Genomic DNA, 21,944 nt, shown 5'->3' with positions numbered 1-21,944 from the left:
TAAATTTGGTAATAAATAATTAGACATGTGAAGGTCTACTTTGTAGGGAATGTCTATATCTAAAACATGAACAAATGCCTGCCGACTCTATAATTTATACCTATACAGTGAAGTATTGGTATAAAGTAAAAATACACAACACACAATTCCAATACTGTTATAACAGGTTTATTTCTTAACCCTTTAGTTTTCACACCATAGCTTTAAAACATTTGCATCTCTTAAAACAGTCAGGAATGTGGCCTGCAACTAAAGTAAAAAAAAAAAATTTAGTTTCAAAGAAGTGCCATAATCATTTAGCAGACAATAGCAACTGGCACTGCTCTCATACACATAAGCAACATAGTGCCAAACCATTAATAGCCATAACATCACTCAGTCAATCAAATGCACTTTTGGTGATGCTTTTAACCGAACCCAATTGTCTTTCACCTGCAGTTACGAAGTGCTGTGTGTGCAGCAGGATTGCAAGAACAATTGCAAGAATAATTGTTAAATATAAATTATACTAACAGAATAGTCTGAGCATAAGGCATTTAAAAACCTCTATGTATCTGCAGCGAGTGTTTTTTGCTTTCAACACAATAACAAAAACAAAAAATAATTTTAAAATAGTGCAATAATGACTGACCAATGGCAACAATATCAACCAGCACTACTACTACTCTTCAACTAACTCTTCAATAATTTCACTTACTCAACAGGAGATTTTTAGAGTTCTAGAGTTTAGAGTTCTAGAGTTCTAGAGTTTTGAGTCTTGGGGGAGTTTGTTTTCTCCCAGCCTAAGCATCACTCTCTGGATGAAGTTTAACGTGTTTCTCATGGCTCTTGGGTATTCAAGGTGGTGAGCATAAGACAGACCAAACAAAAGGCAAAATGCTTGTGGTAAGCTTGTGAGATTGTCCATCACAATACCTCCTTCCAGAATGATGGCAGTTGAAAGTAGGTTTAAGTGGAGATGACTTGAAAACACAGGTGCATCTTCGCTGATAACAGTTAGCAAGCCAACAGTCACCTGTGCCCAGCCCTCATTATCGTTTGAATCCTGCATGACACAAAAACTTATTTACAACAGTGAAACATTATCTATCTGTCCTGTCTACACAGTCTTCAAGTCTTGTTCATTAGTTTATCATTAATTTTACAGTTTCTGTTTGTTTGACAAATGTGTTACTTTTTACATTTCGGCTGTCATCTGCAGCATTCCTCAGAAGCATCACCTGACTGCTGTGATAATCACCTGTTTTGTTCTGGTGTGGCCTGCCTGTTGGACCGGACAGATCCAACAGGCTGGCCACGACAAAAAAAAAACAGTGGAATCATTCTACACAAACCTGCATTTTCCTGCTTTAACACATGGGCCATGGATCATTTTTACTGTACATAAAAATATTCCTGCTGCCAATCTTCCACACCTGTCAGCTAGCTGGATTGAACCCAGTACATTCTTGCTGGGAGTGACCAGAACTACCCAATGCACCACTGTGCTCCCTTCTAGTACTGAACTCAAAGGGACATATTCCATATTCTTACTGTGTAAGAACTTACAAAGGCAGTGTTGTAGAAGTTACTTGGATCGTCACCAAGTAGTATTGGGAGGCCTCTGAGAAAAAGGCTATGTACTGCTGTCACATCTGACTTCTAATGGAAAGAACAAATTAAGTTCAGGATAATACAATATTCAACGTTACAATATGAACACAAAAGTGTACATGAAAAGAGTTTTATCTAAATGTTTTTTTTCAGTGGAGAGAAGTCATCTCCAAATCTAGTACACAGTTTATCAGGGACAAAGAACCTAGTGTTTTAACACTACTGCAATTTGCCATCTCTTAAAATACAGTATTTATGCTCGTTTAACAAAAAATGACATTAAAAACACTTTAGAAGACTTACGCCTGAATCAACCTGCTGCACAATTTCAGCTAGTTTTTCTTCAACACTTCCTTTCTTGGACTTGAAGATATGGACGAAGCGTGGTGTGAAGCAGTCCAACGCATCAAAAAAATCATTTTCTAGATTTGTGGTGGCAATCCTGTTGAACTTTGCATATACCTGAAATTCACAGCAAATACACAAAAAAACATGTGACTAGACTGGCATTTATAATTGGTGTAAACAAAAAAGTATGTGTGTCAGTTCTTACTTGTCTTTCTGAAAAAAGGGCAGGCCACCGCTCTTTCAGGGTTTTCACTAGAGGTTCGGTCTCCACAATCTCCCGTCTCCGCAGTGGGAAGGTCTGATCCATCTTTGAAGCAATAACAGTTCCACTGGGGTTCCGTTTTTTTCATTTCTTTAACCAGGAGCTTTCTTTCAGCCTCTAGTCCATCTTCATTCTGGCCCTCAGGTAGGTTAGGTAAGTAATTCACCTCATTCCTTTTTGGTCTTTCGAGGCCTTTTGGTGCCATTTGCAGGGCGCACTTTATCCCCATGTTTATTGCAACCTCTGCACATCCAGCTTTTCTCAGTTTAGTGCAATAGTTTCCCATTTTACACTGGGGGTAGAGGTAGGTATCAGTGTCAGTGTCACCAATGGTATGACCTTGACAATAGCTTTTGTAGGCGGCAAATCTTGTACATCATCAAGGTTGCAGAGGGAATTATCAAAGTCAGGATCCTAATACATGAGAGAAAAATCATCCTCGAGTTTGCATTTTTCTTTAACTATTATCTTAAGTTCTTCAACTGTTTCTGGTCTCCCATCTAGTGAGACTTTATGTATATCCTGTTCATTTACAACAATTCTTAGTTTAAAGCTTCCCATGGTCCTATAAAGAGCAGACATGACTTTAGTGCCAATTTTACATGCAATCATTCAGCATAATATATAACGTTTCAGTGTCACATACACATTGCCCTTTATTTGATAGGAGGATAAGGGGAAAGGATCATTTATATCAGAAAAATGAGTGACTGTGAGAAACCCTGCCCTACTGACTGCCCGCACAACTCATAAGCACGCAAGTGTTCAACATACCATGAAGCCAAGCCAACAACTCTTCTCTTTTATCTGTGGCAAAAATGCACTGCTTACAGGTCCACTGCATCTGCAATAGGTTGTTTTAAGAGTACATTTTTAGAGTTTAAAGGCAGGAAAAAAAGACAAAAAAGGTATTAACACCACGTTAGCCTAGCGCTAGCTTAGCGACCGCATTAGCGGTGTTAGCTTAGTAATAGTTTAATACATTTCTAAGAAATAAAACTCACCAAGATGGTTGGAAAGTCATCCGCTACTCAAAATCGTCCACTCTTACAGTCACTGCCCAGCACACCACACCGAAGAGAAGTCTTTCTCTTCTCCCTCTTTCGGAAGAGTGCTCCACTTGTGCAGTGTTTGTTAGCTAAGTTAATATGAAACAAATGATAGTTAGAGCTATAACAAAAGTAGAACGAACAAATCCACACACAGTTATTATTTGTTTGATTACTTACCTTTACATGAAGAGATCCTCGAATTGTGAAAATGTCGGCACGGCGCGAGACGTCCAATGACTTCTACAGCACATGCGCAGATCTGATTGCTTGTAGGGTTCGTTAGAAAATACTCGCTCTTAGCAAGTGACAGCAAATGAAGCCCTGTTGTGATAGTGTTAGATTTTTATCATGCCCAAACGAAACTTAATTCGTGGAGAGGTTTTCCATACGATCTGCGATACCCGTAGGCCTTTCTGATCAGGGAAGAATCACACCGCACACAGCAAATGCTTCCTCTTCAGTTTATTGCAGGCGGCAGAACGTTTATATACACATACAAAGAAAAGAAACCTGACCTAGTTGTTTCCTGTTTAGACAAGAGGATATACTAGCTGGCGATGTGTGAGTCCAGATAAGGACTCCCTGTTTACCTTAAAGACTAACATCGTAAATATTCTATAGACACTGAGCAGACAAAGGAATGTGTGTGAAACAGTGTGAAAACCATCCTAACACTAACAGATAGTAACTTAAACCTGATTAAGTTGACTCAAAATAAAATTAGCCAGTGATCATGACTTAAGACATGTTAACTTCACTCAGAATAAACAGTAAAATTAACTTTTTTACCATGCAATTACATCTTACTTAATAAAAACTATTAAGGAGTACATATTAGTACTGGTAACTTATTTATGCAAGTCATGACAACTATTAGATTTTACAGTGCAGGAGATGTGAATAAATGTAAAGGTTCAGAACTGGTTCTAAGGCTATGGCATTGAAGAGGAATGTGCAGAAGTGAAAGGTCACAAGATCACAAGATTATGGCATTTAAGGAGTTAGCAAGCTGAATAAACAGTCTACTATATATAAAAATATTATATACACATAAATGAATTGGGCAGAATGTACAGTAATGATATAAAGATACATATAGATAAAAATAGTGCAGATTTACTGAGGAGTAAAAGATATACTATGTAGTATGTACATGTATTGTACAGAGGTTATATACAGTCTTTTGTTTTGTGTTTGTTTTGTAGTGATTTAGCGGTGTAATGTAGAGTTCAGTAGTGTGATGGTGGATGGAAAAAAGCTGTCCCTGAACCTGCTGGTTCTGGTGCGTAAGTTGCTGTCTCCTTCTTGATGGAAGGAGGTTAAACAGTTTATGACTGGGATGTGAAGAGTCTTTGATAATGTTGTGAGCTCTGCGCAGACATCTGCTGTGGTGAAAGTGTTCAATGGCAGGTAGTTGGGTGCCAGTGATGCGTTGGGCGGTTTTGACCACTCTTTGCAGTGCTTTACATTCACACACAGTGGAGCCTCCATACCATACGGTGATGGAGTTGGTCAGGATGCTCTCAATGATGCAGCGGTAGAAACTCGTTAAAATCCCTGGGGACAGATGAGATTTCTTGAGACTTCACAAGAAGTACAGGCGCTGTTGTGCTTTTTTTTTTACCAGAGCTGACGTGTTCTGTTGCCAGGACAGATCCTCAGAGATGTGAACTCCCAGGAACTTAAAGCTGAAGACTCGCTCTCCCTCAGTTCCATTGATGTTGAATGGTGGATGTCTCCTGCTGTTGAATTTCCGAAAGTCCACAATGAGCTCTTTGGTCTTTGTGGCGTTGAGGGTCAGGTTGTTGGTGGCACACCATGCTGACAGATTACGGATCTCTTCCCTGTAGGCCGATTCGTCGTTGTTGTCGATCTGGCTGACCACGATGGTTTCATCTGCATACTTGATGAAGATGTTGGAGTTATACAGAGGAGCACAATCGTGGGTGAACAGGGAGTAGAGTAGTGGGCTCAGAACACAGCACTGCGGGATGCAAGTGTTCAGAATGAGGGTTGAGGATACCTGGTTTACCAACCTGACAGATTGAGGTCTGTTGGTGAGAAAGTCCAGAATCCATCTGCAAGTGGAGGTGCAGATACCCAGTTCACTTAGCTTAGTGATCAGTACAGTGGGGAGGACTGTATTGAATGCAGAGCTAAAGTCAATGAACAGCATTCTGATGTATGTGTTGCTTTTATCCAGGTGGGTGAGAGCTGAATGAAGAGCTGTGGAAGCTGCATCCTCTGTTGACCTGTTCGGGCGATAGGCAAACTGGTGTGGGTCCAGTGTAGGTGGTAGGCCCGCAGTGAGGTGATTCAGTACCAGCTTCTCAAAACACTTCATAGCAATGGGGGTGAGTGCAACTGGGCGAAAGTCATTCAGGCATTCAGCAGCTAAGGGCTTGTGCACAGGTATGATGGTAGTGGTCTTCAGGCATGTAGGAACTGTGGCTTGGGCCAGTGACAGGTTGAAAATGTCAGTAAAAACCTGTCCCAGTATGCCATCCGGGCCAGCTGCCTTGCGTGCATCCACTCTGCTAAACACTGAATGGACGTCCATGTTGAGAGTGAAAGTGGGCTGTAAGCAGTAGAAGAGTCCGTGGTTGGTGTAAAATGTCCTGTGCTTTGGTCAAAACGAGCAAAAAATTTATTGAGTTCGTTCGGTTGGAAGGCACTGCTGGTTGGCTGATGTGTAGGTTTGTAGTCTGTGATGGACTGGATGCCTTTCCACATGCGTCTGGGTTCAGAGTTGTGGAAGTGCTCTTCTATGTGGAGTTTGAATATGAGTTTTGCTTTCCTGATGCCTCTTTTCAGGTTGGCCCTGGCTCTGTTGTAGTCTTCTGCACTGCCAGATTTAAAGGCAGCATCTCTTGCTTTCAACAGGAGATGGACTTCAGAGTTCATCCACGGCTTCTGGTTAGGAAAGCATTTCACATGTTTGACGGTAGTGACATTGTCAATGCATGTGTTAAAATGGTCCAAAACAGATGGTGTGTAAATATCCATGTCTGTGTGAGAGTCTAGTGTGGCCTGTGAGGCAAACATGTTCCAGTCAGTATCCTGAAACTGTTGCTGTAGAGAAGAAATGGATCCCTCTGGCCACACCTTTACTGTCCTCATAGCTGTTTTCACATGTTTGATCAGTGGTGTGTATTTGGGTAGCATGAACAAAGAGAGGTGATCAGACTGACCCAAGTGGGGAAGGGGAATGGCTGTGTATGCCCCAGGTATGTTTGTGTATACCTGGTCCAGTGTTTTGTCCCCTCTGGTAGAGCAGGAGACATTGCGGTGAAATTTTGGTAAAACAGATTTCAGGTTGGAGTGGTTGAAATCTCCAGCAACAACAATAGCTCCTTCAGGATGGGCAGACTGCTGTTTGCTGATTAATTATCAAAAAATATAACCAGACCTTTGAAATGCCTCTCTTGTACATTTTAAACTGATGTGACCCACAAGAAAACACCCTTGAATAATCACAGAGACTATTCCCTTACTGATGCTAAAGGTATAACAATATATCGTGCATTCCTTCAACAGCTTATCCGGATCTTCATTCAAGTACACACAAAGTCCCTTGAGGATGCATTCCTGTCCAATGTCAATGCTACTGTTCTGCAAATCAGAGAATAAACACGTGAATTTCTACATAAAAGTGCAAAATGAAATTATATAACTAGTTTAAACAGACCATATTTCTTCACCTTAAACCTATCAAGAATGCGGTTGATGGAGAAGTATAGAGAAGGTAAGAAGGAGTTCCATTGTGCGTTTGTGGATTTAGAGAAAGCGTATGACAGGGTGCCGAGAGAGGAGTTGTGGTATTGTATGAGGAAGTCAGGTGTGTCAGAGAGGTATGTGAGGGTGGTGCAGGGCATGCATAAGGACAGTGTGACAGCAGTGAAGTGTGCAGTAGGAATGACAGACTAGTTCAAGGTGGAGGTTGGACTGCATCAAGGATCGGCTCTGAGCCCTTTCCTGTTTGCAGTTGTGATGGACAGGTTGACGGACGAGGTCAGACAGGAGTCTCCATGGACTATGATGTTTCAAGTCAAGTCAAGAGTCAAGAGGCTTTTATTGTCATTTCTACTATACACAGTGGTACAGAGTACACAGTAAACACGAGACAACGTTCCTCTGGAACCCTCGTGCTACACTAAACAACATCATAACAACTACAACACAACACAAGCTACATAAAGTGCATCAAGTGCAACCTGGTGCAAAGAGTGCAGACAAAAAAACAGTACAGACAGACAACACAAGACAAGACACAAAACCTAGATAGCACCGACCAGTAAACCTACTGTATACTTGGTTATACAGTACTGTGAACTGTAGAAACTATACCCAGGAGTGAATATAAGAAATACAATGTAGTGCAAAAATACAGCAGCAGTAAAGAGGTGCAAAAGACAGCATGTAAACAGTGTAGTATAATATAATCAAGTCGAAGGTGCAGAACCGTTTTCCTGATGGCAGGAGGGTGAAAAGTGTGTGTGACGGGTGTGTGGTCATCCACAATGCTGTTTGCTTTGTGGATGCAGTGTGTGGTGTAAATTTGCATAGTAGAGGAGAGAGAGACTCCGATGATCTTCTCAGCTGTCCTCACTATTCTCTGTAGGGTCTTGCGGTCCGAGACGGTGCAGTTCCGAAACCAGGCAGTGATGCAGCTGCTCAAGATGCTCTCAATGGTCCCTCTGTAGAACATGGTCAGGATGGGGGGAGCGAGATGGGCTTTCCTCAGCCTTCTCAGGAAGTAAAGATGCTGCTGGGCTTTCTTGGTGATTAAGCTGGTGTTGAGTGACCAGGTGAGGTTGTCTGCCAGATGAACACCAAGGAATTTGGTGCTCTTGACGATCTCCACTGAGGATCCATCAATAATCAGTGGAGATTGGTCGCTCTGTGCTCTCCTGTAGTCCACAACCATCTCTTTCGTTTTGTCGATGTTCAGAGACAGGTTGTTTACTCCACACCAGGCAGTTAACCGTTGCACCTCCTCTCTGTATGCTGACTCGTCGTTCTTGCTGATTAGACCCACCATGGTCGTGTCATCAGCAAACTTGATGATATAATTCGAGCTGTGCATTGCTACACAATCGTGAGTCAGCAGAGTGAACAGCAGTTGGCTGAGCACACAGCCCTGGGGGGCCCCAGTGCTCAGTGTGGTGGTGCTGGAGGTGCTGTTTCCGATCCGTACTGACTAAAGTCTCTCAGTCAGGAAGTCCAGGATCCAGTTACAAAGGGAGGTGTTCAGGCCCAGTAGGCTCAGCTTCTCAATCAGGTACTGAGGAATGATTGTGTTGAATGCTGAGCTAAAGTCAATGAACAGCATTCGTACATATGAGTCCTTGTTATCCAGGTGGGTGAGGGCCAAATGGAGGGTTGTGGAGATAGCATCGTCCGTGGAATGGTTTGGACGATACACAAACTGCATTGGGTCCAGGGAGGGTGGGAGCTGGGTCTTAATGTGCCTCATGACAAGCCTCTCGAAGCACTTCATCACAATGAGAGTGAGCGCGACGGGACGATAGTCATTGAGGCAGGATAAGGTAGACTTCTTCGGCATGGGAACGATGGTCGTTGTCTTGAAGCACGTGTGAACAATGTTACTGCTCAGGGAGATGTTGAAGATGTCAGTGAAGACATCCACTAGCTGTTCTGCACATTCCCTGAGCACTCTGCCAGGAATGTTGTCACGTCCAGCAGACTTCCGTGGGTTAACTCTGCATAGAGTTTTCCTCACTTCAGCTGTGGTTAGACAGAGCACCTGGTCAGTGGGAGGAGGTCGCCTTCACGTTGTTCTGTACCTCAAACCGGGCGTAGAAGTCGTTCAGCGCATCTGGGAGGGAGGTGTCACGGTCACAAGCAGGTGATGTCTTGTAGTTTGTGATCGCCTGGATGCCCTGCCACATGCGCCGGGTGTCTCCGATGTCCTGGAAGTGGTAGTGGATTTTCTTTGCGTGTGCGCGCGTCGCCTCTCTGTTTGTTGATCCGCTCCAGGTCTCTATGGTGTGCGTCTCACCGCATCCGGCCCCCGCTGTGGGCGTCACTCCATTCCGGGTCTCCGCGGTGGCCGTCTCCGAGTTCCAGACCTCCGCCAAGGACTTCACCCAGCCTCGGGTCGTTGAAAGGGACGTCAGGGCCGTCTCTCGGGTCCAGACCTCCGTGGTGGTCGTCTCTCCGCCTCCTGTCTCCGCCGAGGGCATCGCTCCGTTCCCGGTCTCCACTGAGGGCATCTCTCCGCCCCCGGTCTCCATGGGGGTGGTCTCTCTGCTTCCGGTTTCTGCTGAGGGCGTCGTTCCGCTCCTGGTCTCCGTGGGTGACGTCTCTCCACCTCCAGTCTTCGCCAAGGGCCTCGCTCCGTTCCTGGGTCGCGCTGTGGCTACGGTCCCATTCCAGCTCTTCCCCTGCCACGCCCTCTTCGGCGGCTGTCAAGCTCGGTGTCAGGAATCCCCTTGCCACGCCCTCTTCGGCGGCTGTCAACCTCGGTGCTTCGGAGAATGCCCTGCTCCTTCTCGCGCCCCGCCTACAAGGAGCTTCTCTCCTTTGCACTAACAACACACACCTGACTTTCATCTACACGCTAATCTCACCGCCTATAAGAACACTCACTGCACACACACTCGCGGTCCTTTATTACACGTTCATGTGTGTTCATATCGGTGATAGGTTGTGTGCTCGTGTATGTTCCTGCATGTTCATGCCGGTGTGCGCGTGCTCACGTCTGACTGTGTGCTCGCGTATGCCTTCCCACTCCACACACCGTTCAACTCGGACAATACCTCTCTCACTGCGCGTAGACCGCGCCACTTTCCAGGCGCGCCGTGGATTTAACTTTCCCGACTCGCGTTCCAAATCAGGCTTTGCGGACCGTGTCTCTTTCCAGAGAATGCCCTGCTCCTTCTCGCGCCCCGCCTACAAGGAGCTTCTCTCCTTTGCACTAACAACACACACCTGACTTTCATCTACACGCTAATCTCACCGCCTATAAGAACACTCACTGCACACACACTCGCGGTCCTTTATTACACGTTCATGTGTGTTCATATCGGTGATAGGTTGTGTGCTCGTGTATGTTCCTGCATGTTCATGCCGGTGTGCGCGTGCTCACGTCTGACTGTGTGCTCGCGTATGCCTTCCCACTCCACACACCGTTCAACTCGGACAATACCTCTCTCACTGCGCGTAGACCGCGCCACTTTCCAGGCGCGCCGTGGATTTAACTTTCCCGACTCGCGTTCCAAATCAGGCTTTGCGGACCGTGTCTCTTTCCAGACGCACCGTAGATATTACTTTCCTTTTTTTCCTGGATGCCTCCGTTTGGATCCTTCCTCCAAACTCTGGACCTAGTGGACTGCGTCTCTTTCCAGATGCACCTAGGATTATACCTTCCTCTTTTCCCAGACTCTGTTATTTGGATTATTCTGCAGACTCTGAACTGTTGTGGGCCGCGCTGTGAGCGCACCACCAGATTAACCCCTTTTGCAGCAGGTATTTGTGTTGGCTCCTCCTTGTTTGTGTTTGAGTTTGAATAAAACTTTATTTTTTGCTGCTACTTCGGCTTCCGCCTCCGTTACCGCATGACAATAGCACACATAAGCTGTCTGCATGTGTAGTTTATCTCTAAATAAAAAGATTTTGTAAAGGTCACATTTAGAGCTGCTTCTAAACTTTGTACATGGCAACTCACACATGAAGTGTGGCTTTTCTCCTAATACCATATAGAGCAATGTCAATAAGTATGAATGTCATCTAATCACCTCCCTAATCAAAGCAATAAGGACATTTCTGTGTGCATGTCTTATTTTCAAAACTCAATATTTGGGTCATGGGTGACATAATGCTCTTGAGTCTCCTTCCTATAAATCTACCTTTCTTGCTATATGCCTTAATTATATTTGCAGAGTGAACATCCAACTGGGAGAAAAACTTATACTGCAAATGGACTGTGGTGATTCTTTTGAATTCTGCACACACATATGAATAAAAATGTAAATACATAACCCATGTATTAATAAGTGAATGCACAATTACAACCGCTGAAGTGTGACCATCAGCAAATCATTAGTTCATAAGTCTTTTCTTTGTATTCAAAATAATCTAACAAAAAGGAGTATGTTGTTTCACTTACCTTATGCACACTGAAGAGTGCTGGCCATCTTGTTTTGAAATCTGCTATCATGGGTACATCTCAAACCACTTCATACCTTCTGTGAGCAAACGTCTTCTCCAGCAACATTGCCACCTTAGTTTCTTTTTTCCACTTTTAAGATTAGATCTACTCTTAAAAGATCATGAGTCTCCTTTGTTTCACCAGATGGATAAGCAGCTTTTTTGGGCTTTTTTACGCCATAAGCAGGACTGCATCTATTATCAGGTTTGTTTATAAGAGCATTTATCGATACTTCGGGGCATCCAATAGGTCTCAGCTTTGTTTGGTAGTTACCAAGATTATACTTCAAGCTTGTCTTCCAGCCGGCATATCTGTGTGGCTGAAACAGGCTCTTTAAAACAAGGATGGGCTGACACAAGAGCTGCAGCTACATCCTTAAACTCTGCATCAGAGAGGTAGACCTTGTACTGAATTATTGTTTCAATTAAGCCATCAAGAATGGAAGACTTAAGTTTAGTATCAGTACTCAATAGAGTTATATTTTCTTTAAATCCAGCATTGGCCCTTTCTAGTTGTACTTCAGCATCATGAGCGAACTGGGGGGCCCTTGAAGACCAAGGGCCATGCAGAGAATCTTGAGAAGATCGACTCGTGAGAAGACAATATGTCTGTATTAAATGAGGTACAAGATAAAAGGGACAAAGAGTCATCTGAAGAGTTAGAGGAGGCAACAGAAGAAAAGGGCTGGGGGGCAGAGTCACCAGGCAGGGCAGGATGGTGTGACGCTACTGTATTAAAGATGCCTTTGATAGTGCTTTTGTCCTTAATATCTGACATAATCTGCATCCATGAACCGGAGTCCGAAGTCCCCTTCTACTCCACATTGCCTCTTTATGTGCTGTATGAGTTCACTGACAGATTCTGGTAACCCTTCTTTAAGGATCAATCTATGGGAATAATTTTCTCCCAGAAAATGGCTGTCACTGCGGCAGTGACAGCCATTTCACAACTGTAAATGTGTAAATAGTAAATGTCAAGAGTACATAGAGCACTGGGAGTTTAATAACAGCATTTAAAATTTAACCTGAAGATTGCTACATTTTATATGATTATGTATCTTTTTAATGTCACTATTTTGAATGAACCAAAAAAAAACCCAGTATGCCAAAGGGTATGCATCTGCCAGTTCATCAAGCTCAATGAAAACAACGGCTCTTGAAGTTTTCCCTGTACATTTACATTTACATGTGTGGCATTTGGCAGACGCCCTTATCCAGAGCGACGTTCAAATGTGCTTTGAGTCTTTAGCAATGAATAAATCTACACTGGTACGCATGATTATAAACTTAATATAAATATAACTCTTGAATTCTACAAAGCAAACTTCAAAATTCAATCTTCAATCGTCGTTTGAAAATAGCCAGGGACTCCGCTGTACTGACATCTGGGGAAGAACAGAGAAGAGCCTTGAAGTATACTTACCTCTCATTCTGAGAGAAGGTGGTATCAGTCAAGCGGTGCTGGAGGATCTCAGACAGCGTGGTGCAGTGCAAGATGTTAAGATCTCTGAGGTAAGATGGTGCTGGTCTATTTTTGGCCTTGTAGGCAAGCATCACTGTTTTGTATCTGATACGTGCAGCTACTGAAAGCCAGTGAAGGGAGCGCAGCAGTGGGGTGGTGTGGGAGAACTTGGGCAGATTGAGCACAAGTCGTGCAGATCCCTGTACCACCCCGACAGACTTCTCACCATGAAACACAGTCTTTTTGTTACAATACAAATCTGAAGAATCTCTCCAAAATCAGGCAGTCCACTTGTAGACCCATAAACCACAATTATGCCATTTCTGAAGCTTATACCTTGGCTTGATACACATTTAGTAAGGTGAACATTAGTTGCCAGAAAATTTCTGTTTAATAGTCTTAGCCATTTCTTGTTTCAAAACATCCAAAGGAACTAGTGAGACACTTGTTATCTTAAGACCAGGTTTTTCAAAGCTAGATGAACTCAGGTTATAGGACATCATTAGCTAATGCTTACTGGCAAGTGAAAGAGGCACATTTTTATAGCAGTTGGTGTGTCGAATAACCTGCTTAAAAAAACAGTCCTTTGTCTCAAATCGCATTTTTCCAATGTCCCACAAGGGGACCAAAAGTCTAAATCAGTTGAGGATAGTGTTCCAAAAAAATGATGCTTTCGTAGCAGTGTGACATCAGGAAATAGTTCTTGACATTTATGTCTGTGCTCTGAAATTTTGCACTCAAGATAAACAATTGACTCATCTGTGTGTGCTGGAGCAACCACAAGCTCCACATTGTCCTTCATATCTAACAATACCTGCCATGCTGTTTCACCAGCAGGCACAAAATGCCAAATTATAAATGGGAGTAGTCTTAACATGGCCCAGTTTTCATGGGCATTCCCACCTATTGTTTTTCTTGTTGAAAATGCGTGTTGGATTATATGGGGGTCTTGTCTCCCCACTTGTAGGGGAAATTCATGATAAATCTGTTAAGCATTTCAAGATCATAATATTTCTTAGATATCAGCAATGTCAAACAATGTGCAAACTCTACTGACACTATGCTCTCAAAAACATTATGATAGTTTTTGAGAGCATCCCAAAACTGCTTGAACCATTTGTCCTAGCTGACTGAACATTAGATTCATGATGTCCTTTTGTCCTGAGTCTAAATAAGCCTGACTTAACCTCCTTGGTTTGGAGGTCAATTTTTGTTCCTGTGCAGAATCTGCACATATACACACTAGAAATATTTTCATTAAAAACAGCTATGCTGTGAGCACTCAGGTTATCTGCCACAACAACCTGAATTCCTTTAAGACTTTTTACAAGTGATGGAATGAAAATCCTATCTTGTTCCAGAGTTTTAACATCTTAGAGACGTGGACATAAAATCATGTCATAACATACTTGTTCATTTCAACAGTTTTGCATAAGACTGCCAAGTAAATTGAAAGCAGTGATGAATGTGAACCAGGAGGCAAATTACGTTATGTTTTTTGCAAACCTCAAAATCATCTATGTATAAGCTTAATAAAATTCTTAGCTCATTCCCTGACAGAAAACTGTTTTCCTGAAAGTGTGACCCATCCATGAAATAATCTTTTAATATGCTGCTCACCAGTTGCCCTTTTAATCTGTTGTGCTTTATGGTTTTCAACCACCTTGTCTACATCTCTCTTATCAAAGAGCTGCTGATAAGATTTTAAAATAGGCACATACTGAAACCTTATTTTTTCCTCGGATTCGAGAATGTATTCAATGGGATCTACCACTTTAAAGATTCCTTTGTAATACTGTTTGCGGAGATGACATGTGCTAAGCGGGCCATCCTTCCCAATGGCTTTCACTAAGGAGTTAGATGCAATGAGAGCATTGGCTACCTCTTTTATTATGGACTTATCTGATGTCTTACTATGTTTCTAAAATAGGTCTTCAAGAAGGTCAATTGAGTGGGGCAGTGTAGCATAACTAAATAAGTAGTGCAGCTCATCTAAAAAAATCATCAATTTTTGTGCCAGGCACATGTGCAAAAAGCTCTAACTTTTTTTTTAGTTTAGGTGTTTAAGTGTTTAGGTCCATTCAAATCAATACTTGAACATCCACTGTCTGATTCAACAACATTGTCATCTTGATAATTTGAGACCTCCAGATCATCAGCTAAGTCTTGTGAAACTTGAGTGGTTGTAACTACTCCTGGCTTGAAATCTTATAATGTAAAAAACTGCAGCTGGACAGACGATCAGAACACTGTCAGTAACCAATTGCTGTGATAAACAGAGACAGATGAATTAATATCAGTGATTAAAATTTGTTTTATTATCATTAATAACGTATTACTTTTTTTCTTTCATTGTTGCATTTATACAACTATTATAATTTTAATATGAAAGTGTACACACACTCCTACCAGCTGTTAGACATGTCTTCTGTTGGTACTGACATTTATCTCATCTGGTGTTTATTCACAATGTACCAACACTGAGAGCAGGTCACAGAAGATAATGTTCTCCTCAACTCTACTAATGCACAGCACAATTCTACACTGTAACATAAACACATAACTAGTATGTACTAACAAATTAAACGTATTTGGTGACTATTCTAATTATAGCTATTCTATTTCTGCTTAACTTATTAGGTTTTTGTATATAGTTCAGCCTCTGTTTAATCTGTGTAATCTTATACTTCAGTGCTTATGTTAGTTCTCACTCTCCAGGGTTCTGTATTGTTGAAAGATTTATGATCAAACTCTTGATGTCACCCAAATAAGGATGGGTTCCTCTTTTGAGTCTGGTTCCTCTCAAGGTTTCTTCCTCATTACATCTAAGGGAGTTTTTCCTTGCCACAGTCGCCATGGCTTGCTCATCAGGGATAAATGCACACCATTCACCTTGACTGTTGATTTCTGTAAAGCTGCTTTGAGACAATGTCTGTTGTGAAAAGCGCTATACAAATAAACTTGACTTGACTTGACTTGTTTATTGTTTATTTGACCAAAATTCAAATTTTTTTGTATGTTTACTAATGTAAATTCCTGTAAAACTTGAAATTCCCCTCCCCTTATTTTTTATCATGTAAATCATTATGGCTATCATACTTTGGCTTTACAGCTGGTGAACTTTTAATACTGTGTTATTTCAAAATTGTTCTTTTTTATTTACGCTTCTTTCTTTCTTAACAAGTAGAGTCACTTGTGCAAGGTCTCTCCCTCTCCTGTTGAGCTGAGTGTGCAAGATTCACTTATACCACACCTGTAGTTTAGACAAGTGACAGTTAAAGCTAATCTGACTACTGCCCTGTTATTGGCAAAAAATGAAGAGCTTCATTTAAACACAGGAAAATTGAACAAGGTTGTTAATTAAACAAGTGTATTTGTTTAACGAGTGAACGCTTTGTATGTTACAAAATTGAACTGCTAAGGTCATTACTTACAGTAAAGTCCACCATGCTAATCGTGAACTGTACAGTAGCTTTCTCCTAACCTGAATGAACATTACATTTTGTCGATTAACAACAAAACAACTTTGCATTTAGTAAAGAAAAATCTCACCCTGCTCCCAACTAATTTTTGTACAAATTTTCATAACAATTACAAGCTCTTTCACGTATTTCTTCTTCACTGGTTAGAATATTTCCTGTCTCAGAGCGTCAAGCATGCAAAAAAAGTTTTTTGTCCATTTTTCTTTTCAAGACTAAAAAAAAATATTTAGATGGTGTATCCATCTGTTCAAGACTTTAAAAAACGCTCCTTGATTTGTTAGCCCCAGCAGGTCTGCTATTTATGTTTTTCTGTTCGTAATCATCTCTGTATAATTTAGATTTTTTTATCTTGAAACTAACCTTTTTTCCTTTAATTTTTTTTTCCAAAATACCTTACAAACCTCCCTAAAATCCTTATTACACAATAGATATGTACACAATAGGCACTCTGAGGTTTAATATGATTTAAAAAAAGAAAACACAAAACCAAATGATGGACAGAAAAACTTATTGGAGTGATAACATAGCTTTTAAAAATACCCAACTGATGGTTTCTTTCAGCCTCTCCTATTTGGCGGGTAGGGGGGTTCGATTTGGCACATGTTTTTACACTGAATGCCCTTCCTAACGCAACCCTCCCCATTTATCCGTGCTTGGGACCGGCACTGAGAGTGCACTGGCTTGTGCAACCCTAATGGCTGGGGTTGGTTCCCTGATCAGGAATCAAACCCGGGCCGCAGCGGTGAGAGCGCCGCATCCTAACCACTAGACCACTAGGGAACCCAACTGATGTTTAAAACTATAAAAACAATCTAATCTTGCAAGAGACAGAAAATTATCACGTGTATAAGCCCATGTATACTGTCTCTTTCCATAATGAAAATGCCTCCAAATATCACACAGGTCATTCATATTTATAACCTTAATAAGACGTTCACAAGAAGGCATGTGAGGCTCAATATGATTTTTGTCAACATGACTTTCTGTGCAATTAAATTCACCACCTGAAATTTTGATATGCTTCAGTATTACAATTTTGTAACATGGAACCTAGTGTATAAAGGAACAACAATCTTTCCATTTGCATAAACATAAATAAAAATCAGAAATTATTTTTTAAAAATTGCTCTTATTTTTAAGAGTCTTCCTTTCACAATTTCACAATGAATCTGGACAAAAACTTTTCATAAATATAATTCCAACACCCCTGCTAAGTGTGTTGTTGTGACTTAGGACACATCCCATTCCTGCTGCCAGTAAGCAGCATTTTTTTTTACATCACTGCATGTCTCTTGAATAAAAATATCTATTTTTTCTGCTTAATAACTTCAAACAATTTAGTTCTTTTTTGCTATTTCGTGCACCATTCACATTCAAAGATGAAATACACACTCCAGTCATGCTCAAAAGTAAAAAAAAAAAAAAAAAAAAACAGAAAGCTTTGATTCATATTTATTGAGTTAAACTTTTTCACTTCAATCATTCAAATCCTCATTGAGTTTCCTCACTATTTTCTTTAACCTATACACTTCTCATTAACTACTAAATACTCATTAACTAAAACTTCTCTCTTATTTTTCGTTGACTTAAGGAACAGTTTTATGCAATCTACATAATAATTGCAGCTGTAAATCTCGCTCTGTTACAAAATAACACTTAAATCAGATAACTCAATCACTCTCTGTTTGAGTTTTTTTTTTATGTTAATTTAGGCTTGTTTCATTAGCAATCACCGTCCACATTTTTGATTTTCACATGTTGCAAACTTCATTAATGCTGAATACAGTTCACTGAATTAAGACATGTTGTGCTGTGCATGTTATATTTTAAGCTTTATGAGCTGAATCCTCGTCTCTGAAAAAGGTTATTAAGACTAGTTCAATGTAAAAGACTATAAGAAAAAATCTGTTTGCACATCAGAACACATATGGGTGCTTTTGCAAAATGCATGTAAGAAACTTCCAAGATGAAAATGATGATATTATTATTTAACTGAAGTTATGATTACAAATTAGTTTATTTAAATGTGTTTAATTGTATTTTCATGGGACGTTAGAAACAACTTCGTTACTTGAGGACGTAAAACTGGTGAACCAGTTGTTTTTTTGAATCGGTTCATTAAAACGAACTCTCCGAAAGAACCGGTTCTTGGAAAACCACTTATTGTGTATCAGTGATGACATGATGATTCATTCGCAAATCGGCCATTACTAAAATTTTGCTCGCTAGACACCGAGCTGCTGTTGAGAAGTTGTCTTTGACTATAGTAAGTTAATGTTGATCAACAGATAAATACAGAGTACATATAAGTGACTTTTTAGCATGTTCTCAATCTTTTTAGCATGTTCTTAATCTCATTATCATTTTTATCAAAAAAACACAGAATGACCAGTTATATCCGAGGACTGGTTTTTCATGATAGATCTAAGGGACGCCTATTTCCACATAACCATCCTTGGTTATGCTCACAGGAGGTTCCTGAGGTTTGCTTTCGGGGGCAAAGCTTACCAATATTGGTCCTCCCCTTCGGCCTAGCACTCTCATCCCGCACCTTCACAAAGTACATAAATGTGGCTCTAGCCCCCATACGGCTGTGGGGCATCCACATTCTGAATATTGATGACTGTTTGATATTAGCTCGATCAGAGCTTCAGGCGGTCCGGCATCGAGATATCATTCTCGCCTGCATGAAGGAGCTGGGGTTAAGACTGAACGCAGGGAAGAGTGTGCTTTCTCCATTGCAGAGAACCACCTTCTTGGGTGTAGTGTGGGACTCGACCATGTTGCGGGCACGATTGTCTCCCACCCGGATTGCAGCAATTCTCACAGCAGTCGGGAAAATAAAGGAAGGCCAACCACTCACTGTAAAACAGTTCCAGAGGCTGCTGGGTCTTGTGGCGGCAGCATCCAAAGTGATTCCACTTGGCCTCCTCCATATGAGACCTCTCCAGTGGTGGCTCAGAGACAGAAGGGTCTCCCGAGGGGGCAGCCCACTCCGTACTATCAAGGTCTCTAATTGGGCTCTTCGAACCCTAAATATATGGAGAGAACACAGAACACTGTCTTAAGGCCCCGTCCTGGGAGCGACTTGTCATCACGTAACGCTAATGACGGATGCATCCCTCACAGAGTGGGGACCGGTCATGAGGTCGATGGAACGAGCTACATCGTTCATGGCACATAAACTGCCTGGAGATGATGGCTGTGCTTATAGCACTCAAACACTTCCTCCGAGACCTGAGAAATCACCACATGCTAGTCCGTACAGACAACATGTCGGTGGTCTCATACATCAACCACCAGGGGGTCTCCGATCTCGCCCCATGTACAGGCTGGCGCGCAAGATCCTCCTATGGTCCCAGGGGAAACTCCTCTCACTGAGAGCAGTTTACATCCTGGGTCAGTTGAATTGGAAAGCAGATGCTTTTTTGAGGCAAGGGCTGAGGCCGAGGGAATGGAGGTTCCATCCAGAGGTGGTGGAGCAGATATGGCAGAGATATTACAGAGCCCAGGTGTATCTGTTGGGACTCGGGAGATCTCCTCTCTCAGGCGGGGGGAACTCTAGTTCACCCCCGCCCAGAGTTATGGAGGCTATGGCTGTGGCCCCTGAGGGGGCACAGTTTCTAGCAGCTGGTCTCTTTACTGAGGTAGTTGAGACCATCCTCGATTCCAGAGCTTTCTTCTCAAGAAGGTTGTATGCCGCTAGATGGCAGCTGTTTTCCACGTGGTGACACCTTCTCGTTTCCTACGCAGCTGAGGCCCGGAATACGACCCAGAGTGCCTGTGTGGGATTTGGCCATTGTGCTGGCAGCTCTATCTGAGCCCCCCTTCAAGCCCTTGGCCGAAGTGGCCCTTAGGACCTCACAACCTGTCGTTTTGCAGGCAATCTGCCCTCCTCCTAACCTAGCTCCAGACCAGGAAAAAAAACTAAATTGACTGTGCCCAGTGCAAGCACTGGATACTTACCTCCACAGGACAAGTTGGAGAAAGTCAGAGAAAGGAGAAAGTTTTTCCTGCCAATAAACAGTCTCTCATTAGATGGATAGTGGATGCCACAGAGTCCTCTGATCTTCCCACTCCTTCGGAGTCAAAGCTCATTCAATCCAGAGTATGGCAGCCTCTACGGCCTGGTCCGTGGGGGTTTCCCTACAGGACATATACAGGAAATACTGTGGGCTGGTCCACCCCTTTGACCTTTATCAGGATTTATGACCACAACATCAGAGCCACTCAGGGCTCCTCTGTCCTGGTGGTGCCCACACACACTTGGCAAGGACTGGTCAGTATGGCGTGATTGGACACTCGTTCCCAAAGCGTTTTGACACAGCTCGATTTCCTGAAAGGGAATGTCTCTAGGTTATGTATGTAACCATAGTTCCCTGAGGGAACGAGACGCTGCGTCAACAGGCCATACTCCCTGCATCCCTGCGGCGCTTACGTTCTCTTTTTTAGAAGCTAATGTCGCTACCATTGCTCAGCCATTTTGTAGATACCTGGTTTACGCAATGTTGCTCACTAATGACATCACGACTTGCCTATTGGCTGGATTTCACACATGATTCAGAGAGTGGACAATGTGGGGCGTTCCCTCAGGGAACTAGGGTTCTATACGTAACCTAGAAAAGAATTTCCCCACCCAACCAGCGTGCCCTAATCACACACTATAAGCTGAGACACTGAGACGATAGTCTCCTTAAGAATGAGCTCTGTTTTTTTAACCAATCAGAGTTCATATTCACCTCACAGGGCCAGTTAGCTGGCCCAGAATAGAGTCTGGGAAACTGGGAGAATAGGGAAACTGTTACAGCCAAGTTCGTCTGCTGGACCAGACAACATTCCGGGAAGAATGCTCAGGGAATGCTAGCAGATGTCTTTACTGACATCTTCAACATCTCTCTGAGCAGCGCCGTTGTTCCTACGTGCCTCAAGACAACAACCATCGTTCCCGTGCCACAGAAGTCTATTATTTCCTGCCTCAATGACTATCGTCCTGTCACGCTCACACCCATCGTGATGAAGTGCCATCGAGAGGCTCGTCATGAGGCACATCGAGACCCAGCTTCTACCCTCACTGGGCCCCATGCAGTTTGCGTATTGTCCAAACCGCTCCACGGCCCTTCATCTAGCCCTCACCCACCTGGACAACAAGGACTCATAAGTACGAATGCTGTTCATAGACTTCAGCTCAGCATTCAACACAATCATCCCTCAGCACCTGATTGAGAAGTTGAGCCTACTGGGCCTGAACTTCTCCATCTGTAACTGGATCCTGGACTTCCTGACTGGGGGACCTCAGTCAGTCCGGAAACAGCATCTCCAGCACCACCACACTGAGCATTGGGCCACCTCAGGGCTGTGTGCTTGGTCCACTGCTGTTCTCTTTGCTGACTAACTACTGTGTAGCAATGCACAGCTTGAATCACATCATCAAGTTTGCCGATGACACGACCACGGTGGGTCTCATTAGCAAAAACGATGAGTAAGCATACAGAGAGGAGGTGCAACGGTTAACAGCCTGGTGTGGAGCCAACAACCTGTCTCTGAATGTTAATAAAATGAAAGAGATGGTTGTT

The 21,944-nt window shown here is 42.6% G+C and overlaps 1 protein-coding gene across 2 annotated transcripts; it reads right to left on the bottom strand.

Moving 5' to 3' along the window:
* Positions 1 to 317: 317 nt before the first annotated feature.
* LOC124400302 lies at positions 318 to 3,611 on the bottom strand. Of its 2 annotated transcripts, none has more exons than XM_046872020.1 (7): positions 3,433 to 3,611; positions 3,208 to 3,341; positions 2,978 to 3,047; positions 2,147 to 2,617; positions 1,897 to 2,055; positions 1,549 to 1,641; positions 318 to 1,045 (listed from the first exon to the last, which is right to left on the bottom strand). In XM_046872020.1, exons 4-7 carry the CDS (start codon positions 2,246 to 2,248, stop codon positions 743 to 745), a joined length of 657 nt encoding a protein of 218 aa, XP_046727976.1. In that variant the 5' UTR covers positions 2,249 to 2,617; positions 2,978 to 3,047; positions 3,208 to 3,341; positions 3,433 to 3,611; the 3' UTR covers positions 318 to 742. The 2 variants fall into 2 exon arrangements, with proteins under 2 accessions (XP_046727976.1, XP_046727977.1); XM_046872021.1 differs by having other exon boundaries at positions 1,549 to 1,638.
* Positions 3,612 to 21,944: the final 18,333 nt, after the last annotated feature.

This window comes from Silurus meridionalis, chromosome 17, assembly GCF_014805685.1.
Source record: "Silurus meridionalis isolate SWU-2019-XX chromosome 17, ASM1480568v1, whole genome shotgun sequence".
In the NCBI taxonomy this organism is placed as follows: domain Eukaryota; kingdom Metazoa; phylum Chordata; class Actinopteri; order Siluriformes; family Siluridae; genus Silurus; species Silurus meridionalis.
Note: the sequence above shows the minus strand (reverse complement) of the source record. Positions and strands in the feature narration are given on the sequence as shown.

Coding starts and splice junctions, on each gene's coding strand:
- LOC124400302 (XM_046872020.1), bottom strand. CDS start 2,248: ATGGATCAGACCTTCCCACTGCGGAGACGGGAGATTGTGGAGACCGAA. Junction 1,642..1,896: donor TGCAGCAGGTTGATTCAGGC/GTAAGTCTTCTA, acceptor TCTTTCCATTAG/AAGTCAGATGTGACAGCAGT. Junction 1,046..1,548: donor ACTTCTACAACACTGCCTTT/GTAAGTTCTTAC, acceptor TGTGTCATGCAG/GATTCAAACGATAATGAGGG.